The sequence below is a fragment of the Anser brachyrhynchus genome (genome assembly GCF_964034855.1).
Source record: "Anser brachyrhynchus genome assembly, chromosome: 2".
NCBI classification, from domain to species: domain Eukaryota; kingdom Metazoa; phylum Chordata; class Aves; order Anseriformes; family Anatidae; genus Anser; species Anser brachyrhynchus.
Window position 1 is genome coordinate 139147241 of NC_137695.1, and position 23594 is coordinate 139170834.

The 23594-nt window shown below is 38.0% G+C and overlaps 1 protein-coding gene across 10 annotated transcripts in view; it reads left to right on the forward strand.

Moving 5' to 3' along the window:
* VPS13B (vacuolar protein sorting 13 homolog B) overlaps nucleotides 1-23594 on the forward strand; it is a 477988-nt gene that overhangs the window by 404498 nt on the left and 49896 nt on the right. For all 10 annotated transcript variants that reach the window (XM_080583158.1, XM_080583153.1, XM_080583155.1 and 7 more), the window contains 4 exons: nucleotides 5766-5962; nucleotides 13702-13883; nucleotides 15641-15990; nucleotides 22243-22404. In XM_080583158.1, coding sequence (XP_080439284.1) covers nucleotides 5766-5962; nucleotides 13702-13883; nucleotides 15641-15990; nucleotides 22243-22404 — 891 coding nt within the window. The remainder of the gene's footprint in view (nucleotides 1-5765; nucleotides 5963-13701; nucleotides 13884-15640; nucleotides 15991-22242; nucleotides 22405-23594) is intronic.

Below are 23594 nucleotides of genomic sequence, written 5' to 3' on the forward strand. Positions count from 1 at the left end.
AGGTTTCAAAGCAAAAGAGTTTGTTGTTTGAGCTATTTGTACAGAACTGATTTATGTTCACAGAGGTGATTCTTACAATGTTTACGTTAGTGTAATATGTATCAGGATTTTTTCTCAAAATAGAGTAAAATGAGAGATAAATTTCACAGTGAATAGGAAACCACTCTCTCTTACTCTCCTAACTCAAAAAATTTCTGCTCCAAGGCAACTATTTCAGTAGAATTGTTTCTTTGTATCCTGTCCTTGCAGGGAACAGAACTGAAACTGTCATTCCAATGAAACTGCTTTCCTTCCTGACAGAATTATTAATACACCGTTTTCATTCTTAAGAAGGACAGTTTGTCAGACACACACAATTTTCAGATCTCCCATATCTACAGTCCACAGTGGTAAAGAGAAAAAGGAGGAACCTTCAAATTTTCTTACTGTTTTGTTTCACATTTATCTTAGCAACATTTTTTTTACAAGCACTAATAATTTAGGCTAATTTCATGTACCTTTTCACTTCTGCTTCTGATCTCTGTTGTTAATGTGGTTCAAAAAACATCTGACTGATGTTTTTCTCTCTACTGCCATAGTCATCCTTCTAAATAAGTGTGCAGTAGCATGTGCTTTTCTTGCAAAACTCAGCTTGGAAATTCTTAGTTAAATTTGAGCCCAGAGTTAAATAATAGTTTTATACACCTATAGGTGACATAGGCTGTACATTAATGGCTCTTTTTGCATGTTACAGGTGAATAAAATCATTGTAATTCAGAGTTCTTGAGAGTTAGGAAGGAAGATATAAAAATATGGAAAAGTGTCTGTTAAAGTGTGTTTGTTGTTTAGCAAAGAAGCTTGTGGTTAGATATGCTTCTTCGGTGTTTAGTTTTATAGAGGCAGCACTAGCGGTAACAATTATCTGAATTATAGCGTAGGTTTTTTTCAAATATTTTAAAGCAAAAACACCATATTTAATTCCACATGCGGGGATTTTTTGTTGCAGCTAATTCATTTATTCCCACTGCCTATGACTCAGTTTTGGGGTTATAGCCCATTTCCAGGCTTTCACAACTATTATTTTTGGCAGCTAATATTGCCCAGAGCTACCATCTTTCCTTAAATTTGCCCAGATCAGGCATTAGCAATAAACCCCCTAGAACAAATAAAGCTAGGTATGTAGGAATCAAAGGTTCTAAGTCAACTAAGTCTTTTGAAAGCTTCAAACTAGAAAGCTTACGGTTCTGACAGTCCCAAAGCATGAGCTGTATTTTGTATAGGCTATCACATACTGTATTTTGACTTTTTACTTCTAACATGTAGATGACATCTTGAAATATACTGTATCTTGCTCTGGTAGATTTCTTGACATCCTGCAGTGAAGTTAGGAAAAATTTCCTGAGTAAAAGTAAATAGGAATAATCTTTTCAGCATGCCTACCAGCCTGCTTTAATTGGTAGCTGGTATGTTCCTTCTGGCTGCTCATACAGCTGAGTCCAGTGGTTGCTAATCTGCCTTTCCAAATTCTTTAGAATTCACTTAGGAGGTTACCATGAAGTTCCTAAAAAGTAATCACACTGTGTCAGACTATACAAGAGCCTTAAGAGGAGTAGTTAATGTTTTTTTTGCCATAATAATTGTTTTGATCATTTTGTTTTGCCATCTTTTCCTCAAGATCAGTTTCCCTACCACCTACTGAGTAACTGTATTTTTTATTATTTTTGTTAATAATATGTGTGAAATCTGTTTAATTGTGTTTTTTTCAAGCTTTCCCTCTTCCTTTATCTTCAGTGTTTATTTTCAATCTCTATGTTAGTTTCCTCTAGCCTTACTAATTGTTTTATGTTTTTCATACTGCAGTGCCACTTGTGAAATTCCTTTACTGTGCTCTTCAACAACTTCTTTCAGCTCATTAATCTTAGCAGGAATAGAATTTATCACCTTGCTTAATCTCTTTTAAAATGTCTGCTACTTGCCATTGTGTTCCAGTTTTGTGAGATTCATGTTAGAGATTATTTTCCTTGCATATTGGAAAAAATACTATGTTGTGAGATGTGATCTGAAAGAAATAAATACCCTACAATAATAGGATAGCTTTTCAAGACTTTTGTTGTACGTGTTACACAACAGCATTGACAAGAAAAGATAACTTAGGTGTTGGGCCAAGTTGAAAACCAAGTATTCAAATATATTGAATCAGATTCCTAAAAATGTCAATGTCATTTCAAGACTGAGATTTAAAAATAAATGGAAATAAAGACTGCAGTTTAAATCTGTGTCATATTTTCAGAAATACCTGTACAACCATGAAAGGCTGCAATCTTTTGTTAGAATCATATAATTCCAAGACCTTGTGGAAATATAGCAAATATTACTTTTTTTTAATAAAAAAAAAAAAATGTTTTATCACCAGTGGAGACTGTGAAGGCTTAGAAAATATGTATGTGAGTGTGAATGGCTCCACAATGTAGTATGGAAGATATCACATGATGGAAGTTACTATTTATATGTTTAGTTAGCACAGGGAAATTTCCCTGGATATATCAGTATTTGAATGAAAGGAACATTACCGTGGCATTGTAATTTTGAGTGTTTGTCCACAGGCATTAAAGCCTAAAAAACAGCCAACACTGAGAAGTTTTGAAGAACTGTATTATGAAAATAATATATATGCTATATTATGAAAATGATCTTAATTCAACTCTATAGTGACACTAAGAGCGAAAAGAATAAGTACAACTTGACTGTGAAACATAGCTACAAGCATAATAATGTAATGTTTCATATTACTGTTATTGTGCACAGTACCATTGCAGAGTTGGCAAAACAGAACCACGAAGGATGTCTTCTGGGTCACCAAGCCCAGTCTCCTCCCAGCAGGGGCAATGTTGGTTGCTGTCTCCATCTTATTAACAAATCAAGCTTTTAAGGGCAGCAGTGATGAGCACAAAGGCTATGCTCAAACCTCCTCATCTTTCTTTTTTTCTTCTGGTTTCTAGCAGAAACTCAATAGAAGAGCAACTCCGAGTTTTCTTCTTTTGAGAGCAACTCAGTTTTAACCTAGAGTTTCTCTGGACCTTTTCGTCTTTTAACTGTTCATCTCCCGAGGTGTCTGGAGAGAGCAGTGGTCTTCGTTTTGTTTTGCTTGAATTGGTCCTCGACACTGCACGGATTCCAGTGTGAGCAAGTTGAAGCACTTCTAACATGAATAATTAGAAATGCGTGCCACAGTCCAGATGTGGCCCACTGGTGTCTCATACAAGTCAATTAATATTTGTCCCTCTCTTTTGCAAATATCTCACCTGATGTTTCTCAGGATGACATTTGCTTTTTCCAGGCATCGTCCTACTGCCTCGTAATTTTCCAGCTGACGCTTGGAGGTTTGCACCATTTTCGATTGGATATGCAGCTTATAAAGGATGTATTGCTATCTTACGCATCTGATGTGCACTCTTTGATGTTAAATCAATCCCTTTTTCTCAGACTCAAGTCTTTGAAATTATATTGGCATTCCTGATTGATAGTCTTATGCTACTCTATGTCACATATGTTAATATCATCAGAGTTTTGCTAGCAGTTATCAGATTTATATTTTTTTTTCCATCCTGACCTAAAAAAAGTTTGTGGTTGTGGTTGCTGTCTTCAGGTATCACTGTGACTTGACCGATGTAGTAAAAAATCTTTTTTCAGGCTTTGTGGTTCCACATGTTAATTCTTGCAGAATTCTTTGGTGCAGATTATTTATGTTCCTTTGCTCTCCCCAGCTTGAACCACTGAGCTCCCTGAATTTTCCTTCTTAACCTTCATTCCCATTAATTAATTAACCTGCTGTCACCTGCATGTGCACTGTAGTCCTTACTGAGTAACAAGAAAAAATACTCATGCAGCTTTTTTTTTTCAGTTATGTCTAGATTTATTTAAATTTCTACCATGTTCCCAATTCTTTCCTGGTTATTTATATTTGTCTGTATACACACATACACAGATTTAAAAAAAAAAAAAACGGAGTAGCACATACACGTGAATACATGTATGGTTTTTTTTGTTGTTGTTGTTTTTAATATTTACAGCAACTTCACTTTCAGTATTTCTTGGATATGTAAAAGTGTCATAACTGTGGATTTTTGTCTTAATTGTAAAATCTTCCTGTCTTACTGAGCTAGCATTTATTTTAAATTCACATTTTCATTCACTTTCATAATATTAAAAAAAAAAAAGTCTAAGACACTCCTTTAATTTTATTTTTTTATTAAAATTTGTTTTATGATTTATTTAGAAATGTTTCTAGTAACTTTCTTTCCAGATGAGTGGTGCAGCCAGGAATAATCGAAGTGGTTTATTTGCAGACTTAAAATTAGGGACGTGATTAAACTGAAGTTATGTATTTATTAGACTTGGGTTTCCCAAAGCATGCAGTTGTCTAAATTGCATATTCCATGAAAGAAAAGATGATGTGATTATGAGTACGTTATGATTTGTCCCAGGATTTTTATTCATGTGTTGACCTTCCACGTGGCATTATGTTGCCCATCAGTATTTTTCCTCTGTATCTTTGATGATTTTAATATGGCAACTAATAAATTAGTAATTAACAAGTTGATGTTTTGGTATGCATTAACACTAAAAGAGCAAGTTTGAATAAAAAGTAATTTTTAATGATCACAGAATCACAGAATCGTCTAGGTTGGAAGAGACCTCCACGATCACCTAGTCCAACCTCTGACCTAACACTAACACATCCTCCACTAAACCGTATCACTAAGTTCAACATCTAAACGTCTTTTAAAGACGTCCAGGGATGGTGACTCAACCACTTCCCTGGGCAGCCCATTCCAATGCCTAACAACCCTTTTGGTAAAGAAGTTCTTCCTAACATCCAACCTAAGCCTCCCCTGGCACAACTTTAGCCCCTTCCCCCTCGTCCTGTCACCAGGCACGTGGGAGAATAGACCAACCCCCACCTCGCTACAGCCTCCTTTAAGGTACCTATAGAGAGCGATGAGGTCTCCCCTGAGCCTCCTCTTCTCCAGGCTGAACAAGCCCAGCTCCCTCAGCCGCTCCTCGTAAGCCTTGTTCTCCAGACCCCTCACAAGCTTGGTCGCCCTTCTCTGGACTCGCTCGAGCACGTCCATGTCCTTCTTGTAGCAAGGGGCCCAAAACTGAACACAGTACTCGAGGTGCGGCCTCACCAGAGCCGAGTACAGGGGCACAATCACTTCCCTAGACCTGCTGGCCACACTGCTTCTTATGCAGGCCAGGATGCTGTTGGCCTTCTTGGCCACCTGAGCACACTGCTGGCTCATGTTCAGCCGACTATCAACCAATACTCCCAGGTCCTTCTCTGCCAGGCAGCTTTCCAACCACTCATCTCCCAGCCTGTAGCTCTGCTTGGGGTTGTTGCGCCCCAGGTGCAGGACCCGGCAATGAAGATTAAAATTTATTCAATAGTACACTGTAATGACGTCTGATGGTTTGGGGTTTTTTTGACTACATAATACAAATCATGGTTTGTTGCATTGTCTTCGTTATTCTTGGGTACTATGGAACAAATAGTTATTTCTGTACCTAGTAAGAGAAAGCTTGAAATGTTATGCTGCATTGAAATTCAAAAAATGTTTTAATTTAAGTAAAGACAGCACAGAATCTGAGTAATAGTTACAATTCTGATTTTCCACACTACAGCTTTTGTTTAGTTTAGTTAGTTTTCCATTTTTAGTGTGTACAATAGATGCCATTATATTAATGATGAAGAATGAAGTAATTACGACTTATCCGTTTTATCACAGATTCCTTGCAGCTTGGAGTACTGGGACGAGCTTCAGAAATCATTTGTTGCATTCCGGGAATTCAGTCTATCAGAAAGCAAAGTCTGTGAACTACAGCTGCCCAGCATCAACCTTGTGAGTGATCAGAAGGAGCTCATAGCCTCCGATCTTTGGAGGATTGTCCTGAACAGCAGTCAGAATGCGGCTGATGACCAAAGGTAATCATAAAGCAGGAGGGGAAAACAGAAATCTAATGCTACACTCTTGAGAGATCTTTCTCAAGAGACTTAGGAAATAAAATACTATTTTCATATATGGTAAGAGGAATGAATCTTAAACAAGCTTTGGACTGTCATTCACCTTCACACAAGGTCATGGAGTGTGTGCAAAAAGAGCTCTCTTAGATTTACAGACAGCCTGGAAGCATTATAATTTTCTGAATACAAGAATTACTGAAAAGTGAAGAGAATCGGTTAGGCCAGGTCCTGAAACTGCACAAGGTATTAAAATTGGGTGATTAACAAAAGGAGACTGAGACACGTATAATGTACTACGTTATGTACTATACTACATTGTATAATGTAGTAGTGATCATTCTTCTTTCATGTATCCCCCCCATACATCACCTTTTAACTGACCTCGGTGCAAGCCAATGACTAAAACAAGCCATGTGTCTATTAAATATATTTATTTTAAAAAATCTAGTTCTTCAAGAATAATACATTTTTATTTACACTGCTTGCTTACTATGCTACCAGTAAAAATTGTTTGGGGATCAATTTTTCATTATGTCTACAGCTTCCACCTTCAAATGTTGTACATTGAAGTTCTGTCATTGTACGCTCTGAATTCACTCTGTATTCATTCAGTTATAGTTAATATGTAGAGTCAGAAGAAATGAGTGCAAGGTGGCTTCATAAACAGCAGTGGAATTGCTGTCAAAGACCTTCTTAACATCTGTAGTTAGAGCAGAGAACCCAGAATGACCTTGTTGAATCATTGGTATTTGCTGATTGTCAATGTCTGTGTATGAACACATGCTTGAGTGCATGTGTAGTATTCACATATATGTACAAGATGCTACAGAATTCAGAGAAATCAGGAAATATGAACATGGCTAACAAAATCAATGAAGAAAATTAAACATCTGGTTTCCATTAATAGTATCAGGTTGGAAATGATTTCTTGATGTTAATTGTGAAAGAATGCATTTTCATCATTGAGAAGTTAAGTGTTTCAGACAAGGTTAATTCCTCTGAATGTGGGACCTTGGCAAAATTGCCTTCCTGGTCAGCTTAACACCACAGAAATGTGAACTCGGTGGGAACTGAAAATGAAGTAGTGAAATTTAGTAGATTTTTTTTATCAAGGCATTTTACACTGTAATCATGCATATTGTTTTTTGCTCAAATAGGGTTCATCACTATATGCAGTGTTTCATTCAGGGAGCTCTGATAAGCTAATGAGTAGTAATTCTTAAGAAAGAATCTATGGTTTAAATGAAATAGAAATAATAACAAAAAAAATCATAACACCAGTTTGGACTGTGTCTAACATCAGAAATATTTTAGAGCACAACATGCATTCACCTGCCCAGAAGGCCTAAACTCATGAGTTTTCAGCTAGAAGGCTACAAGTCTTCTGCAGAATAGTGAACATCCTCACTGGTTTTTCAAGATAAAAATGGGGTAAAAATATTGAATGGCCTTGAGGTACCAGAAGACTCCTAGGAGGACAATTTCTCTGTCCACAGCAATGACACTGTTCTCCAGGTTGTGTGTATATACAAAGAACTAAACCAGAAACTACATCTGAAAGAACAGGATTTAAACTGAACCAGTTCACTGAATAGTGAAGGCAGGAAGGAAAGAAGGCAGTAAAAAGCATGCAGTCCACCACTTAAGCATTTGAACAGAAGAGGAAAAAAGAAAAAGGAGAGAAAGAGGGAAGTTGAGGGAAGGTGCCTTGAACTGCCAGCTCCTTTAGGCACCAACACAGAGACTGCAGAGTCGCTAGCCTGGATGCTTTTGGTGGTCTGATGAATGTATAATTATTTTATGAATTTAAACCTAAATATGCTAACAGTAGAATGGAAATTTAAGAATTCATGTGGGTCACGGTGAACTCCACTGAGAAGCCAGGAACCTGAGGGGTGCATGAGGCAAGCCTTCATTTCCAGTCAGAGAAAAGACAAGGCTGTATTCCCTGCAGTTTTGGATAGAAGTTCAAACTGATCTCTCCTTGTGTGAACTTCAAACAAGGCTACACTGCAAACTTTCTTAAGCATGGACTGATGTGGAAGTAGTAGTCCTGATTAGTCTGGAGTGAGCCTTCTCAAAGAAACTTAATGGATCAGGAAAAGAGTAGCTGCTTCTCAAAGATGAGGCTTTGACCCATGGTGTTCAAGGCACAGGATCTCTTTCTTGGAACTAGAGCAAATAATGTCAATGGCATATCATTGACCTGGATGTTTTGAGACCATTTACAACTACTGAAATACATGCAATTACAGCCAAGGAGTGGAATAAATTTAAGGTAAAATTAAGGTAAGAGTTAAGCCCCAAAGGATGAAGTTCAGTTAGAGAAATCTTGTTTAGGAGATGGTGACAGATATTGTGGACTTGGCAAGGAAGGGCAGCCTTTCTAGACCCCTCGTAGGGTAGGAAGTCCATGTTAGCAGTAGCTTTCCGAAAGCTGTAGCTCGTCTTCATCAAATGAACATAATGCAACCAGTGTGGATGTTTTCTTGTGACCAAGCACACTCAAATGTACTCGATATTCTACCTGACGAAAAAACCACCAACCTTTTTATCTTTGAGAGAGACTGCCCCGTGTCTCAGTAAGTGTCCAATGTTAGGCTTATTTCTAAAACAAGCAAGTATTTAACATGAGATCTTACATACTTGTGAGAAGAGCCACAAGGGTCAGTGCCAACTGTTAGACCAGGGCTGAGAGGTCTGCAACTGAGACCGAGACGCAATGACTGTATAAAAGTTGAATCTCAGTTTGCCTGTGGACACCTGACAATTTGACATTAATAACATGATGAAACCATACGACTGATTAGAAAATTTTGTTCACTACTAATGGGAGAGGATAAAAATGCTTAGTCTTGTTGAAGTTTATTTTCTTAGTTTGATCTTCTATTTTGGGTCAGACCCTAACAGCTGCCATATGCACACAGCTGCTGCTCAGTGATAATATTTTTTTGCTTCAAATTCTACAGGGTTGTGGGTTTTTTTTGTTAAAACCTTTATGATATGCTAATTATTAATACTAGAGAGCAGATCCCTTGTGTTTTAAGTACTTTATTAGTGATTCCTAACATCAGTAATAAAGTATGAAACGTATATGGCTCGTGTGACAGGAAAACAACAAGGTTTGTGAGAAGATGTGGATCCAGCTGATACGTTGAGTAGTAGCTGGCAGGCTGAAGTAGTATCAAGCACAGTGAATATGGGAACATGCAACAATGTCATGATCCAAATGCTGTGGTATGCAAGCTCTTTCTGAGATTGATCAGGAAGTAATTAGAAGTAGAAAAATCAAGGAGCTATCTGGCTGTAGACATAATACATATGTGTACATTGTTTATTTTTAAGAGTATTGTAGGTCATTCATTGAAGAATGAGTAAGGTTTGAATGAACATTCACGAAAGTTTATTCAATGAATGAACAAACTTGAAATCTTAAGTGCAATAATTTAGCATCTCCTCGGGGTTTAGTGTCGTGTCTATGGAAAGAATCATATCTGGCATAAGTGACAATTCATGGACAACCTTAAAATAGGGGATTAAATGGAAATTATCTTAGAATACATTATTTTTATAGGTTACATCTGCATTTTGCAGAGCTAGCAAGTTATAATCGTAATGGCTTTTATTTAGGTCTCAGTTTGGGTGGTGAGACACTAAAGCTGCTCCCCAGTTTGGTAGGGAAGAGTTTATCATTCTTTGTTTAAATGGGTTACATTCCAAGATGTTTTATACATTTGTGTATCTCCTGTGTAATGTAAAGAGTATTTTTATAATTAATGACATACTAATGTGAAATAGTAATAGAAAACACCTTAAAATACAAACCATGAAACAAGTACAAAAACTTTTAAATAAGCCTTAAATTGCCTCTTTTTATAAAATTAAAGTGAGAAATCATGATCATGTTTCCTGCTAATTGTTTTAGCTTTTATTCAAAGTAGATGATGTACTGGATTTTGACCTCCGACAATTTGAGTTCAGACCAGCATTTGAGTCATAAATTAAATGCATTAAGTGGTCCCTTTCTACTTCCCAGTGGATATTTTCCCGTGTTGTGGTTTCATCACAAATGGCAGTTTTGGTTTAAATATTCCACTCTTAAAATAACAAGAATAATGCAGGTCACTGTTAAGTCATTGTTCCCAGTTGCCATATAGCTAGCTTGAACTGCTTTGCATGATGTGAAATTATCATACTTTGTAATATGTAATGACTTCAGCTGTAACTATTTTCCATTTTAAAAATTCTGATACATAAGGATAATGAAAAGAAAATTTTGGTCTTCTGAAGTCAAATATTTTTATTTAGAATTTCCTCTGGTTCTGCATCCCACAGCATGTTGCGCTTAACATGACACAGCAGAAGCTAGCTCCTCCTTTTCTCCCGAGCTGAAAAATGGTGGACAGGCCACAGTGCATTTGGTACCTCTAGAACAGCCAAGAGAATGCAGGATTATTTTGTTAATGTACCATTGGATGCACAAATTTCAATTTCACAGTCAGATCTACTTCTGTGCTCTGGGCAGCTAGGAAAACACTGATGAAAGAATCTTCGTTATATCTCTTTACAGATAATTTCCAGAAAGTGATTTTCTCTCTGTAGCATGACTTTTCCATCCAAAATGTGTTTTAACCTACATTGTCCTGCTCTTCCCAGTCCTTCACTGCCAGCACTTGTCCCTTCCCTAGCACAGGAGGTGATGCAAAGCCAGTTGCATCTCAGGGAGCTGCATTGTTCTCCTCTCATTTGCTTTTTCTCTCTGGCTACTTTTTAAGGACTCTGAAGTTTGTTAGTGAGTCATGTCAATAGTGGGACCTTTTGGTTTCTAATGTGATTCTCCATGAAGAAACAAAAAGCAGATTTGAATCTTCTTGTTCCCAACATCATGAGTTTCAGAATATTACCTCCACTTGGTCTGCTGCTTGTAGGGCAGAAAAATCCGAGCAAAGTATTTCCTCCAGCATCAAGCATGCCATTTTGTCCTCTAATCACTGGGGCAATCCCAAGCAGAGATACAGGCTGGGTGGAGAATGGATTGAGCACAGCCCTGAGGAGAAGGACCCGGGGGTGTTGGTGGATGAGAAGCTCAACATGAGCCAGCAATGTGTGCTTGCAGCCCAGAAAGCCAAATGTATCCTGAGCTGCATCAAAAGCAGCATGGTCAGCAGGGCGAGGGAGGAGACTGGCCCCCTCTGCTCTGCTCTCATGAGATCCCACCTGGCGTTCAGCTCTGGGGCCCCAGCACAAGAAGGACATGGACCTATGTCCAGAGGTCCAGAGGAGGGCCACAAAGATGGCTGCAGGTTCAGAGAAGGGCCACAAAGATGCTCAGAGGGTTGGAGCACCTCTCCTATGAGGACAGGCTGAGGCAGTTGGGGTTGTTCAGCTCAGAGAAGAGAAAGCTCTGGGGAGACCTTACAGCGGCCTTCCGGTACCTAAAGGGGGCCTACAAGAAAGCTGGAGAAAACTCTGTCAGGGAGTGTAGTGATAGGACAAGGGGGAACATTTTTAAACTAAAAGAGGGTAGATTGGACGTTAGGAAGAAATTCCTCACTCAGAGGGTGGTGAGGCCCTGGCACAGGCTGCCCAGAGAAGCTGTGGATGCCCCATCCCTGAGGGTGCTCAAGGCCAGGCTGGATGGGGCTTTGGGCAGCCTGGGCTGGTGGGAGGTGTCCCTGCCCATGGCAGGGGGCTGGAACTGGGTGGGCTTTAAGGTCCCTTCCAACCCAAACCATTCTGTGGATTGGGATTATGAGTGGGAAGTAACAGAGGTTCCATCACAGTAAAACGCTTAATAAGGAATAAGCAGGTATATAAAATTTGACTAAATAAGAATTTGGGGGTTGTTTTTTTTATTATTAATATTTTATAAAAATATCCATATCAAAGGGGAAAAATTGCTGAGCCACTGATAGGTTTGTTTCCAAGGAAAATAATTTTTTACTTTCAGAAATAAATTCCCTTCTATTTTACTGCAGTAAGAGTTATAGCTGTTTTGTGCAAAGTAAGACTTAATTCACAGTATCAGTCTTTTTTTTTTAAGTTTCTCAGTTTGGTTAACATTTGTTTGCACCCCTCTACCATTATTCTGCTTTCATTCCACACATCCCTGCAGTTCTGTTTCTAATCAAAATGCAACAGGCAAGAATTCTTACAATATTGAGAGTTATTCTGAGAGAACTAACCAGTTTCACAGATTCAAAAGTATTTAATGGTCTAAATCAAAATGTGAATTTTGGTGGGTTTGGGGATTGCTTTCAAGTTCTGTTGCAGCAATCTAAGGAATACCCATGGAAGAGCAAAGAAAAACATCCCATTTCTCTGACTCTAGTGCAGCGTCATAGATGTTTTATCATGTGAACCCAAAGAAAGAAATTATTTCCAAAGGTGCCAGTTCATGAAAGACCTAAAACACTATGTTTGAAACACAAACAGGCCATTGAAGACATAGAGAAGCAACGAAAAGCAGCTGAAAACCTGATTAAGGGGGGTGTCTTTCATCCTTCAGCAACTTAATCCATTCTTTATATCCTGCCTCGAAGCTTTGATAACTAGCTTATCTTTATTTGAGTTTTACTGCTACACAAGCATTTAAATTTATATCCACAAATCTAAAGCTGGATTTAATCTCATAAATAAATACCATACTAGCTAATTATTGTAACACAAAATAGTATTGATAAATTTACCCATCAGTGGACTTTCACGCATTATAGATGAATGTTTTGAGTGCCTACATATTTGTGCCTGATTTTGTAGAGGCACACGGGGAATAAGGAAAATTACATTTTCACAAAAATCACAAAACGTGTTTATTTGAAACCCAATATTCAAATTTAAACTATTTTAAAATAGAGGTAGTGTTTGACTGAGAATACAGACTTAATTTTCAGGTCTTAAATCAAGATTATGCTTTCAAATGAAAACTATTAGTGCCAAACTGCAAAGGGAGTGAGAATGAGGAACATTAAGGATAGATTTGGCTTAAATTAGAAAGTTTATTTGTACTTCAGTGGTGTCTTAGCAACCTATAGAATTGTGATATAGTTTTTGTTTCTCTCAAGAGACTGAAAGATAATGCTTGGAAATATTCATGGGGTCAGGAACACAGCTAGGAAAAAAAAATCAGTGGGGTGGCATTTTAAATGTATAGTAAATATGTTGTAATAGGTGTTAGTAAAAGACTGTGGGCTGACCTTGTAACAGTCAGAGATTCTTTTTAAGTGATGACTGTAGAATGAGAAGGATAATGGAAAGAAAGCTTACGGGGACAAGGTTTGAACATAAAAATAGTTAAGATGGTTGTGAGTTGGTTTACTTAAAATTGAATGAAAAAATTGTTGTCTTGGCCACACTAACTTTCAGATCATTTTCATATGTATTTTGTTTAGCTATTTCAATTATTAAATATAATTGATATCTTTAATTTTTATTTTTTGTAAATATGCTTTTTTTCTGTGATTCAGGTGTTTCAGTCAGTAAATTGAACATTCGCTCTGATACAAAAATTGTTGGATTGCAATCTTGTCTGAGATGTTGTGCTTAAGGAAAAATATATACATTGACATTAGTAGTTAAATGTGAAACAAAGTGGTGACATTGGGTGTCTGAAAACCAACACAGCACATGCTCAATTCCTACTGTAAAGTGATAAAATCCTGCAACTGCTGAACCACCGCTTTGTTCTCTGCCTTCCACAGCTCAGAAAGTGAATCTGGCTCACAAAGCGCATGCGATCAGCTTGTAACTCCTACAGCATTAGCAGCTTGTACCAGGGTTGACTCCTGCTTTACTCCTTGGTTTGTGCCGTCACTCAGTGTGTTGGTCCAATTTACTTATTTGGAAGTCCACCTCTGCCATCACCTTGATCAACTAGGCACAGGTATGTACTCCTTCATGTAGAATAATAAAAGCAAGTTGTTCATATGTACTGCTTCATCATCATTTTGCTCTCTGTGTTCCCCATTTCCTCTTTCAAACAGCCGCTCTTGCAATAAATTATCACCAACAGCCACCAGTGGTACAGACTTAAGGGTAAAACTCATGACTTCCATTCTCTGCACGGAAAAAGTAAATGCTGTAAGCAGTGCAGCTAGCTGATCAGCTCCCTTCCTCCCTCAGGCGTGGGTAACTGTAGAAGCAGTCCAGTTTTCCTAGTCTGATTAGTGGCAGCAGGTGCCACTTCACTTCTGAGCCATCTTAGTGGATGAATTTGATCTTCTAAATTTTCCAGCATATTATCAGTACTATTAAAATATTTGAAGATTTTGCAACCCGCTTAGTAAGAGTTCCTTGGAAGTGCTCTGAGAACTGCAGATTTAACTGTTATTTCAATTATGATCACTTTTGGAGCTACATCTGGTTTTGTTCAGTACTCTCTGTCACTGCATTAATGACAAATACATTCCAAGAGATCTTTAGATTATTGTCTGATTTTCAAATGCCAGGGATGCTTTCCTTGGAAGATGAGCAAATATCTTAAATAAATTTGACAGGAGCAGCTTTTTTACTCTTTTTCAAGAGTAATTTTGGTGGGGTTTTTTTGCAAATATTATAATATATTCATCATCAAATCATACCAAGTCTGACACTCAACATCTAGCAAGCAATTATTTGCCTGTCATCTACCTCTATCTGCACATAATCTTCTTCACTAGTGCATTCAAATTCCAGATGTGTGATCTTGAAAATCACATACACTGGAAAAAGCAAAAAAACAGATTAAAGTCAAACACAGGTGGGTTTTTTTTCAACAACGACTGAGTTTATGCTGATGCTGCTATTGTTCTTGATATACCACCTAAAAATCTTAAGATTTGGGGTTCTGCTCTACTATGTTATACATAAAGGGAGCACAAAGCTTATTGCATCCATTACACTTTTACAGAATAATAGGGCTTGATCCTGGAAAGTGGTCAGTTTTTTGGTTCCAAACTTGTAGAGCACTTGAGCATATGCTAATTTTAAGCATGTGAGCTGTTCCAGCAATATAAATAATAGCATCAGTGGAAATACTTGCATACCTAATGTTAAACAAGCAGCATACATGCTCTGCACTGTCTGCTGCCGCAGTGCTGCACTTGCAGGACTGAGACTTCAGTGAATACGACAAAATCTTTTTGATGATATATTTCTCATGCTTTAGTCTCAGTAATAATACTTATTAGTATTACAGGGTAATATGGCATATCTCTACGTTTGTGGTCTTGGGTACTCTAGATGCAGCAAAGACATTTTTCTTTGTGGAGCTTATTAACCTGATCAATCACAATTTCAGCAAATGTTATATTGCTGATTTCTATTGCATTTATAATGAGCTATGTGTGGAACTTCATATACATCTACTGTAGCAAAAGCTCCCACAAAAATATGGTCTCTGCTCCAAATGGTTGACAATCTGAAGTATTGTATGGTTTGTAGGTAAAACAGTTTGGTTGTCTCTGTTGTTGGTCTCTTTACCATGAAATGAATTTAGTTTGCAGTTACTTTTTAATTTCAGATTTCAGAAATGTCTACACTCTTATGAATTTTATTCGTTTAAATCACATGTACAAGCAGTTAAAAATAATTTGCAAAAACATGCATGATGTGGCAATAGTGATGTTCTAGTCTAACCTTGTTTGTTCTTTTACTTTTCAGCACCACCAAAGTTTCTTCAGCCATTTTTATCTGATAAGAGCATGCCATCTGAACTAGAATACATGATAATTTCCTTTGATGAGCCTCATGTTTATCTTCGTCAGTGGAGAGATGAGTCAATGTTCCAGGAGATCCAGTTTTCATCTCAAGCCGACTGTAAACTTCTGGAGTGCCGTAACGTGACAATGCAGAGTGTTGTGAAGCCTTTCAAAATCTGGGGGCAGACAGCCATTTCCAGCAGCACAGTAGGAAGGCTATTTGACTGCACAATAATGGTGGACCCCATTTTGATCAACTTTGGCCAATATGCAATTCATTCTCTAAATACAGCAATTCAAGCTTGGCAGCAGGTATGCTGATCTAATAGTGAGAAAAAATAAATTTTGTAGCTATTTTGATTAATTTAGTAGCAAATTAGGATGATTCTGAACTGAATTCATTTAAAGAATTCCAAGATATAAAAATTTATACTAAAAGTGTTCCATGATAGCAGTGAAAATTAGGAGACAATGACTCCTTTTATATATAAAGGTAAATGTAGGCTGAACAGCTTGAGTTTCAGGGAAATTACATGGATTTGTATCAGACTAATCAGAATCTTGGTCTTGAAATGCACAATATTCTGTTAATTTATGAAAAGGTGAATGATGCATGATATGTAAGCACAGCTCACTCTAAGCGGTAGAGCGTATTGTTTCCAGTTACTATTTCTATCCTTATTTGAAGTTCAACACTAGTTTCACATTACATGCTGTACAAGCAGCATTAATGGCTGAAGCCGGTCCCAGCATAAAGAACCTTGCTTCTGCAATGACCCCTTGAAGGCCTGTAATTCCCTTATTCCACTATAGCCTTGAAATCAAATCATTCTCTTCATCTGCCTGAAGACCTATGTGGAGCCTGGGAATTAATTACCTATCATGGCACTACAATAACAAAGCCCCCAAAAAAGGATAAAACATCTGTTTTATATCAAAAAAAAATCTTTTTTAAGGGCATTCCATGGTTTTCTTGTTGCAAAAGGACATTCATAAAATAAGATCTAGTGTGATTTAAATCTTTACAGCTGGCTCAGATATCAATGTGAACAAAAATCTTTGTAGCTCCAATTTCTGTTTTTTGTCATATTTTGAACAATGCTTTTAATAAAAAACAAACATAGAAAGTATATGAGAGTCCCTGGTAGGCTGTTTAAACCCCAAATATTTCTGACTTAGAACTAGTCTCTCATCTAAGACATGTGTGGCAACTACTGCAAAATGGCCTTCAGAAAGGTCAGTTTCCTCTTAGGATGGGAAAAAAAGGTCTCTCAGACATAGTTATACATATAAATAAAATATGGTGCATAAATATTTAAATGTTTTAAACCACATCACAGTGTGAATGACTGACTGACTACTCTGTGCCTTGAAGGAATATTCAGAGTTGAAAAAACGGAATTGTATATTTGATTAAGTAGAGCCATATGTCGCCTAGTATATTGCTGACAGGTACATTCTATGAATAGTTGGTACTGATTTATACATGGATTTGGCAATGTTAACATGAGCCACAGGAGGATATACTTCTGTAATTGTTGCTGTAATTTTCTCGTTTCCTCTCATGTCAAGGGTACTTGCCACCATGTTCTGATGTGGTGGGTACCTAGCCCTGAGTATTTGAGATTAAAAACTCGCACCGCTTTGAAATTAGGGAACAGTTAACACACAAGTGTGTTCAAAATGGCTTATTAAATTAATTGTTACAAAGATGTTTTTTGTATGTGGCTTTACCTCCAGATTGGTGGAGAAGGGAGCACTGCACAGGGAAGGAATGAATTTCGCAATGATAAGCATAGTTTGATGTTTGCTGTTCACACAAAAAAAAACAATATAGATGCTGCCAACTAGAAACATGAATTTAATAAGCAGGAAAGGTTATTTGAATTCTCCACATATTTTTTACTGGATTAATATCTGAAACAAGTGATGCTGTAGTCAGTGGACGGACAGATGAAGCATGAAACAATTTGGCCTTGCACCTTTAGGTCAGGAGTTCAAGATTAACAGAAGCCTCTGTCAGTGTCTTAGTTTCCTAGATATGTACTCATTTTTCTGTTAGGTAATGCTTACCATTTTGAAAGTAGATTAAGCCTAAAAAACACCAGGCATACAACTTGCTTTTACTTCTAAGTCACATGCTGAAAATCTGAGAGGATTAGCACTTTTTAAAAACTGTTTGCCCTTTTGGCATATTTCACTGTCTAATCTGAAATCCCTGCTTAAACACAAGCAATAACAGGCTAATGAATGTCTAAAAACAAAGCTAAAGTAACAGTTTTAATAATCAAGTAGCTAGGCAGGGAAAATCGAGATCGTTATTAATTGATTTTAGTATTTAATAACGTACGGAGTATCAAGCAAGATATAAAATGTGTGTATCCTGTGAATATACAACGTGGGGTTTGTTTGTTCGTTTGTTTTTTGTTCACTCCCTTTATTTGGGTACTTAATCCTTCACAAATTGTTTCATAGCGTTAGTGCTTTGTGATATGTAGAGACACAGGGTCAGCTGAGAAAACAGCTCCCCAGGTATGGCATGAAGTGAGTATTCCTGAGGAGAAACTATTCCTCTGTGGTGTCCCACTGTAAATGTTTTCCTAAACCCCTCAGAAGTTATAAAAGCTCCTGTTTTAAACCTGCTTTAAACCATCAGAGCTTCTTTTCCTCGAGGTCTGCGTGGTCCTTAACCTTTCTGTTAGCAGTTGCATAAGTTTTCTTAATGAGCCGGGATCAGTCAAAAGGACATCAATGATCACAGCAGTTTCCCTGTCTTTCTACCCCAAGCACAAAGAACAAAGGAAAACGGTACAGAAAGCTTGCGTGTTGCTTCAGTTTAAGTTTCTAGCTGATAACGTCTGGGTGCTCCCATGAGAATGAAGTTACAACAAAGCTTAATCAGAAGAAAAATGTTCTTTTCTCTTGGAGGAACTTGGAGGGAGATAAGAAATTGCTGAAGACTTTGTCTGAAAAACATTAATAAGTACTGGAGAGAGAAAGAGTGTGTGTGTGCATGTGCTTGCACAGGTCTTCGGTAGCTTGTGAAGCACGCAGAAAATAACTTTGTGCACATAAAGGGGCCTATGCTTTTATGGTTTGTTTCCAGATCCAGAAACGCTTTGAAATAGCTGTGAGCTGAGATGTGAGCAGAAAGTCCTGAGACAGGCAAAGCCTGGTGACTAGTATCATGTGGGGTGTTTTTCCCCTCTCTGAATAGAATTCAAAAAATATTTGAAAGCCCAATAAATGAGAGACACTTTCCAGGCCTCTCAGAGAGAAAAGAACAGCTGAAAAATGATCTAAAGAGGGGCAGGAAATTGTCCCCCAGGAACTGACCCTAATCTGTATCTGATTCAGGCTGTTGATCTTGTGCTGATTCTTTTGATTTGCAGTTTTAATTCAGAGAAGGATTTTTTTCCTAATCCAGACTTAGGTGTTTTCAACTGCTGGAGTCATCATTCAGCCCTTCAGCATCACTGCCACACAAATGGCTCAGTTCTGTTTGTTTTTATTATGTCTGGTTTCTTTACACTCACTTTTATCAATCAGTCCTCTTTCTGATTGTATTTTTTTGTCTGTTATTTTTTGGTTTTGTTTTGTCCCTTTCTGTGTATTGTAGAAGCTTCTGCTGTCAAACTTCAGCAGTACCTTTGGAATGCGTTTCCCTGTGATGGGTGCATCAGGGACTGAAAAGCATGGGTGCTATTCCACCAGAGGAAAATCTCCCTCATTTACTGCAAGGAGAATGAGAGTTTTCCCTAGAACCCTACCTGCACAGTCCATTGCTGTTGTACTGAGCTAAAGAATGCCCAATTTCCTTGATAATCCTTTAGTCATCTGTTATTATCAACACTTGAGGCATCAGTAGCTATCTGTTAAGCCTAGCAGCACAGAACAACTTCCTATTACGCAAATCTTGGTGGTTTCTTGGTTAAAACTTTGGGACTGTTACAAAATCAAATAATAATGTAATTAAAATATCTCTCTGGCTTAAGTTTGAGAAGTGTTGCTGTTAAAAGCAATGGATTCTAGTAGCATAACATTTAAGACTAGTGGTGGCAGTCATTCCTCAGCACCAAAATGGATGCAAATCTATTAATAATCCCTTGTGTGACCATATTCCCCCAGTACAATTTAGGAGTTCTGTACATGCCAAAAAGTCAAGACAGAAAACTGAAGCTTGCTAGATTCCCTTTTCAATTCAGAAAATGCAAGAACCAATAGTCAAGTAAAAGAAGGAAGTTCATCCTCTTATTTTGTTTTTCTTTCTCAGACTTTCTGTGCGTAATCAGCAAGACAAACCTATTGGAGTAAAACAATTTTCTTAAATTCCCCTGGGTTGTATCTAGGTTTGACTATAACAACATGTTGAGCTCTATGGATACCAAATCCTCCCTTTTAAAAAGAACATTTTGCAAAGCTGTAACAGGGAAATATATGTATTTGTGGTAGACTTATGGGTATGTGGGTATGGCAGCTTGACAGTAAAAAGTCATAGATCCACCACTAGAAAATGCCAAAATAAACTGTGCACTCTGAAGTGGCACCGTAAATGTCAGCCTTTAGCATACCCAGATCTGCTACTACATGGGATACAGACGTGCTCTGTAATGAGTTTTACTGCTTTGAAAAAGTGAGATTTTGATTATGCCAGGCTAACTGTTGTTTCACAAAAGATACCTGGTCTTACACATAAGAATTCATGAGATTTGGAGAGAAGCTTTAATCTAAATATTCCCATGCTTCGATACTTTCAAAGTGATTTTTTTTTTTGCACAAAAGCTCACAGTGAACCATTTTGACATATGGTCTCAAAGGGAATCACAACCTGTCCATAGACGTGCACCTTAGGTTCTTCTGAAGTTAGTAACAGCAGTGAGTGTGCATTCAAGGATGTTAAATTGGTCATACTTTGCACCATTCCCTTTTCAGAAAATCTGTTCAACGTGTATCACCCAGCAATGTGCTATGAGCAATGTACCAAACTGTTTTTCATGGATAACTATGGATCCATAGGGAACTATCAGGAAGTATTTTTTTCTCTCTTTTTTGATCTCTGAATATCTGCAGGCTTCCACCCACATGGTTATCAAAGAACTAGAGGCCCATATGATCACAAACAGAGGAGGTGCTACCTTCATTATGTCTTTTTAAAAGGTCCACCGAGAGAGCAAGGAGGGGAAATAGAATCTGCTCTCAAAGACCATGGAGGTCCCTTAAGTTAGAGAAAACGTCATGGGAATGAAGGATGAGAAAAGAGCAGCTGGGCTATATTGTGGGAAGAAGGGAACCGACCAATAATTAAGCATTGTCAAAAGTATGTGATAGGTCAAAAACAGGTAACGAAAAACACAAGAAGATGATTTTATTTTTTTTATGTTACACCCATTAAATTGCACGAATGCTGTCCAAATAGTGTTTTCTTGTAGTTGCTTGTAAGTGGACAGTGCCAGACCATTAGTGACAAGGACAGAAATTCTCAGGTTGGAAATTAGGATAAATTTCTTCTCAGGTTAGAAACTAGGAGTAACTTCTCAGAAAGAGCAGTCAGGCATTGGGACGGGTTGCCCAGGGAGGTGGTGGCGTCACCGTCCCTGGGGGTGTTCAAGGAAAGGTTGGACGTGGTGCTTAGGGACATGGTTTAGTGGGTGACATTGGTGGTAGGGGGATGGTTGGACCAGGTGATCTTGGAGGTCTTTTCCAACCTTGGTGAGTCTATGATACTAGATGAGGGACAATCTTCAAATCAAATTGTCGGTCACACTTTGACCTCTCCTGTATAGGGGATTATAATTTGGGCCTTCAGGGATGGAAGACCTGTAGCTCTGGTAATTTTTATGACTATCATACAGTCTCACTGTGTCAACAGAATGAAAAGTATCCAAATGAAAAGTGGAGAGAGAAATGTAAGAATGCTCTAGACAGGATAAAGAGTATTGTGAAATCTAAAATTCAAAACCTGTGATACTCTTTGATGCTTTCATATTGGATGATCAAATTACAAGATGTATCTTCAAACTAGCCTTGTGGATCTGTGAAAATACTCTCCCCACATGTCCATTTATTTATTTATTTATTTTTAAGTGTTGCAGTATCTGGAGAGTGTCTTCTCCTGACCTACAGCAACATTTCAAACTAAAGGCTGTAGCTGGGGAAGGGGCACTGCAGCCTGTTGGCCTGAGAAATCAGTTGTCAAGCCTGGAGAATCCTCTCCATGTTTCTCTGATCAGCCTGTGGTGTCCCTCCTGCCCTATGTGCCGTGTCATTTCCCATTGAGGTTAATTTTTTTGAAGTCTTTTTCATCAGTTAGGAAATCTATTTTTTATTTTAGTTTTAAATGTTTAAGGTTTGCATTGCAGAAAAATAAAGGAATATACGTTCTTAGTTATATTTTGTCAAACCAAACACTAGTTTTTGCTGAGAGTAGAATACTGTGAGACCAAGGCTAATGGCAAGAGATCTTAAAGCATTTCTGTGTTGTAACAGTCGCCACTGGGCAGACAGCTGCCAAACGTCTTGCAATTAATCTGATGCTTATTGGCTTTCATATTCTTTTCCTTTCAGAACCAATGCCCTGAGGCAGAGGAGTTGGTCTTCAGCCATTTTGTGATCTGTAATGACACACAGGAGACACTGCGGTTTGGCCAGGTGGATACTGATGAAAATATTTTGCTGGCTAGTCTCCACAGTCACCAGTACAGCTGGCGCTCTCACAAGTCCCCACAGGTATGTCAGAAACAGCCCTTCAAATGCGGCAACTGCTAGAACTGACCGGTGGCTTTATGCATTGATTTTCTGTACGGTGTCAACTATCTGCAATGCTCCAGTTCCTTCAGGAGCCACATGCTGTGGCTACATCAGAAAGAAAAGGTAAACAAAGAGTGAGGAAAGCCAGAAGTGTTTAGAAGTTACTCAAGGGTGGATCTGCATGTGCACAACCGCTTTCTGTAAAACTGAGCGTTTGTAGAAACTGAAGCTTCTGAAAAAAAGCAAAAGAAGATTGCTTGCCAGGTTTTTATAACTAAGTGATCAGTGTCTGTTTTCTGTGATGTACATTAGAGATTTGGGGAATTTTTTTAATGAATTGTTTTTACCAGAAGCATCTGTTCACTGAAATTGTTTGCAGAATAGGGTCAAACTGGACAAATCTCCCAACTCACCATGTGCTTGCATTAGAAAAGAACGGAAATCGTCAGAAACATCCCATTTATATAGTTTAAGTAATGCAGTTTCTGTGGTTTTCTTTTTTTTTTTTTTTTTTTTTGTTCTTTTAGGGATAAACACTGAAACCAAAATAAAATAATGTAAAATTGTCAACATTTCAATTAAACCAGGTTTTTGGTTTTCTTGAGCAGTGTTGAAAAGTGGGCTTTTCTTTCTGATTCAGGATAAGGCAGGATTTAAAATTTAAAAGAAGGTATTTATGGGGCAGCAAAAACATTTCTTCTCTCCTTTTAGTATACACCCAGCTTCTGCTGAGTGATACACTGGAGACCTATGCTACCCTCCTTGCTGAGCAGCAGTCCTGTGCTGGAGAGTTACTGACATTTTTACAGAACCTGGGAGAAGTGTAGTGGCTCTGGTTTCCTAGCTCCTGTAGAGCCTTGGAAAATACCAGCGTTAGGACATCAAAAAGAAGGTGAAGTTTGGATGGTCACTCTCAACAGGAGTTGTGCCCACTTCCACTACCGCCAAGTTTCACTGGGAAACAGAGATGACAAACTCACTGTGGTTCTTGTTCATATGTCAGTGGTTATGCAAAACTACCGAACTTTACATGAATGCTGTAATCTCTGCAGAGCAAATTCAGCCAGAGTAAACACTTGCAGTTGACACTGAAGTCAAAGCATAAATTGAGAGGAGGGAAGGTTAATAAAGGACCATCTCAATGCCACCAACAGAGGAGTTGTTATAAA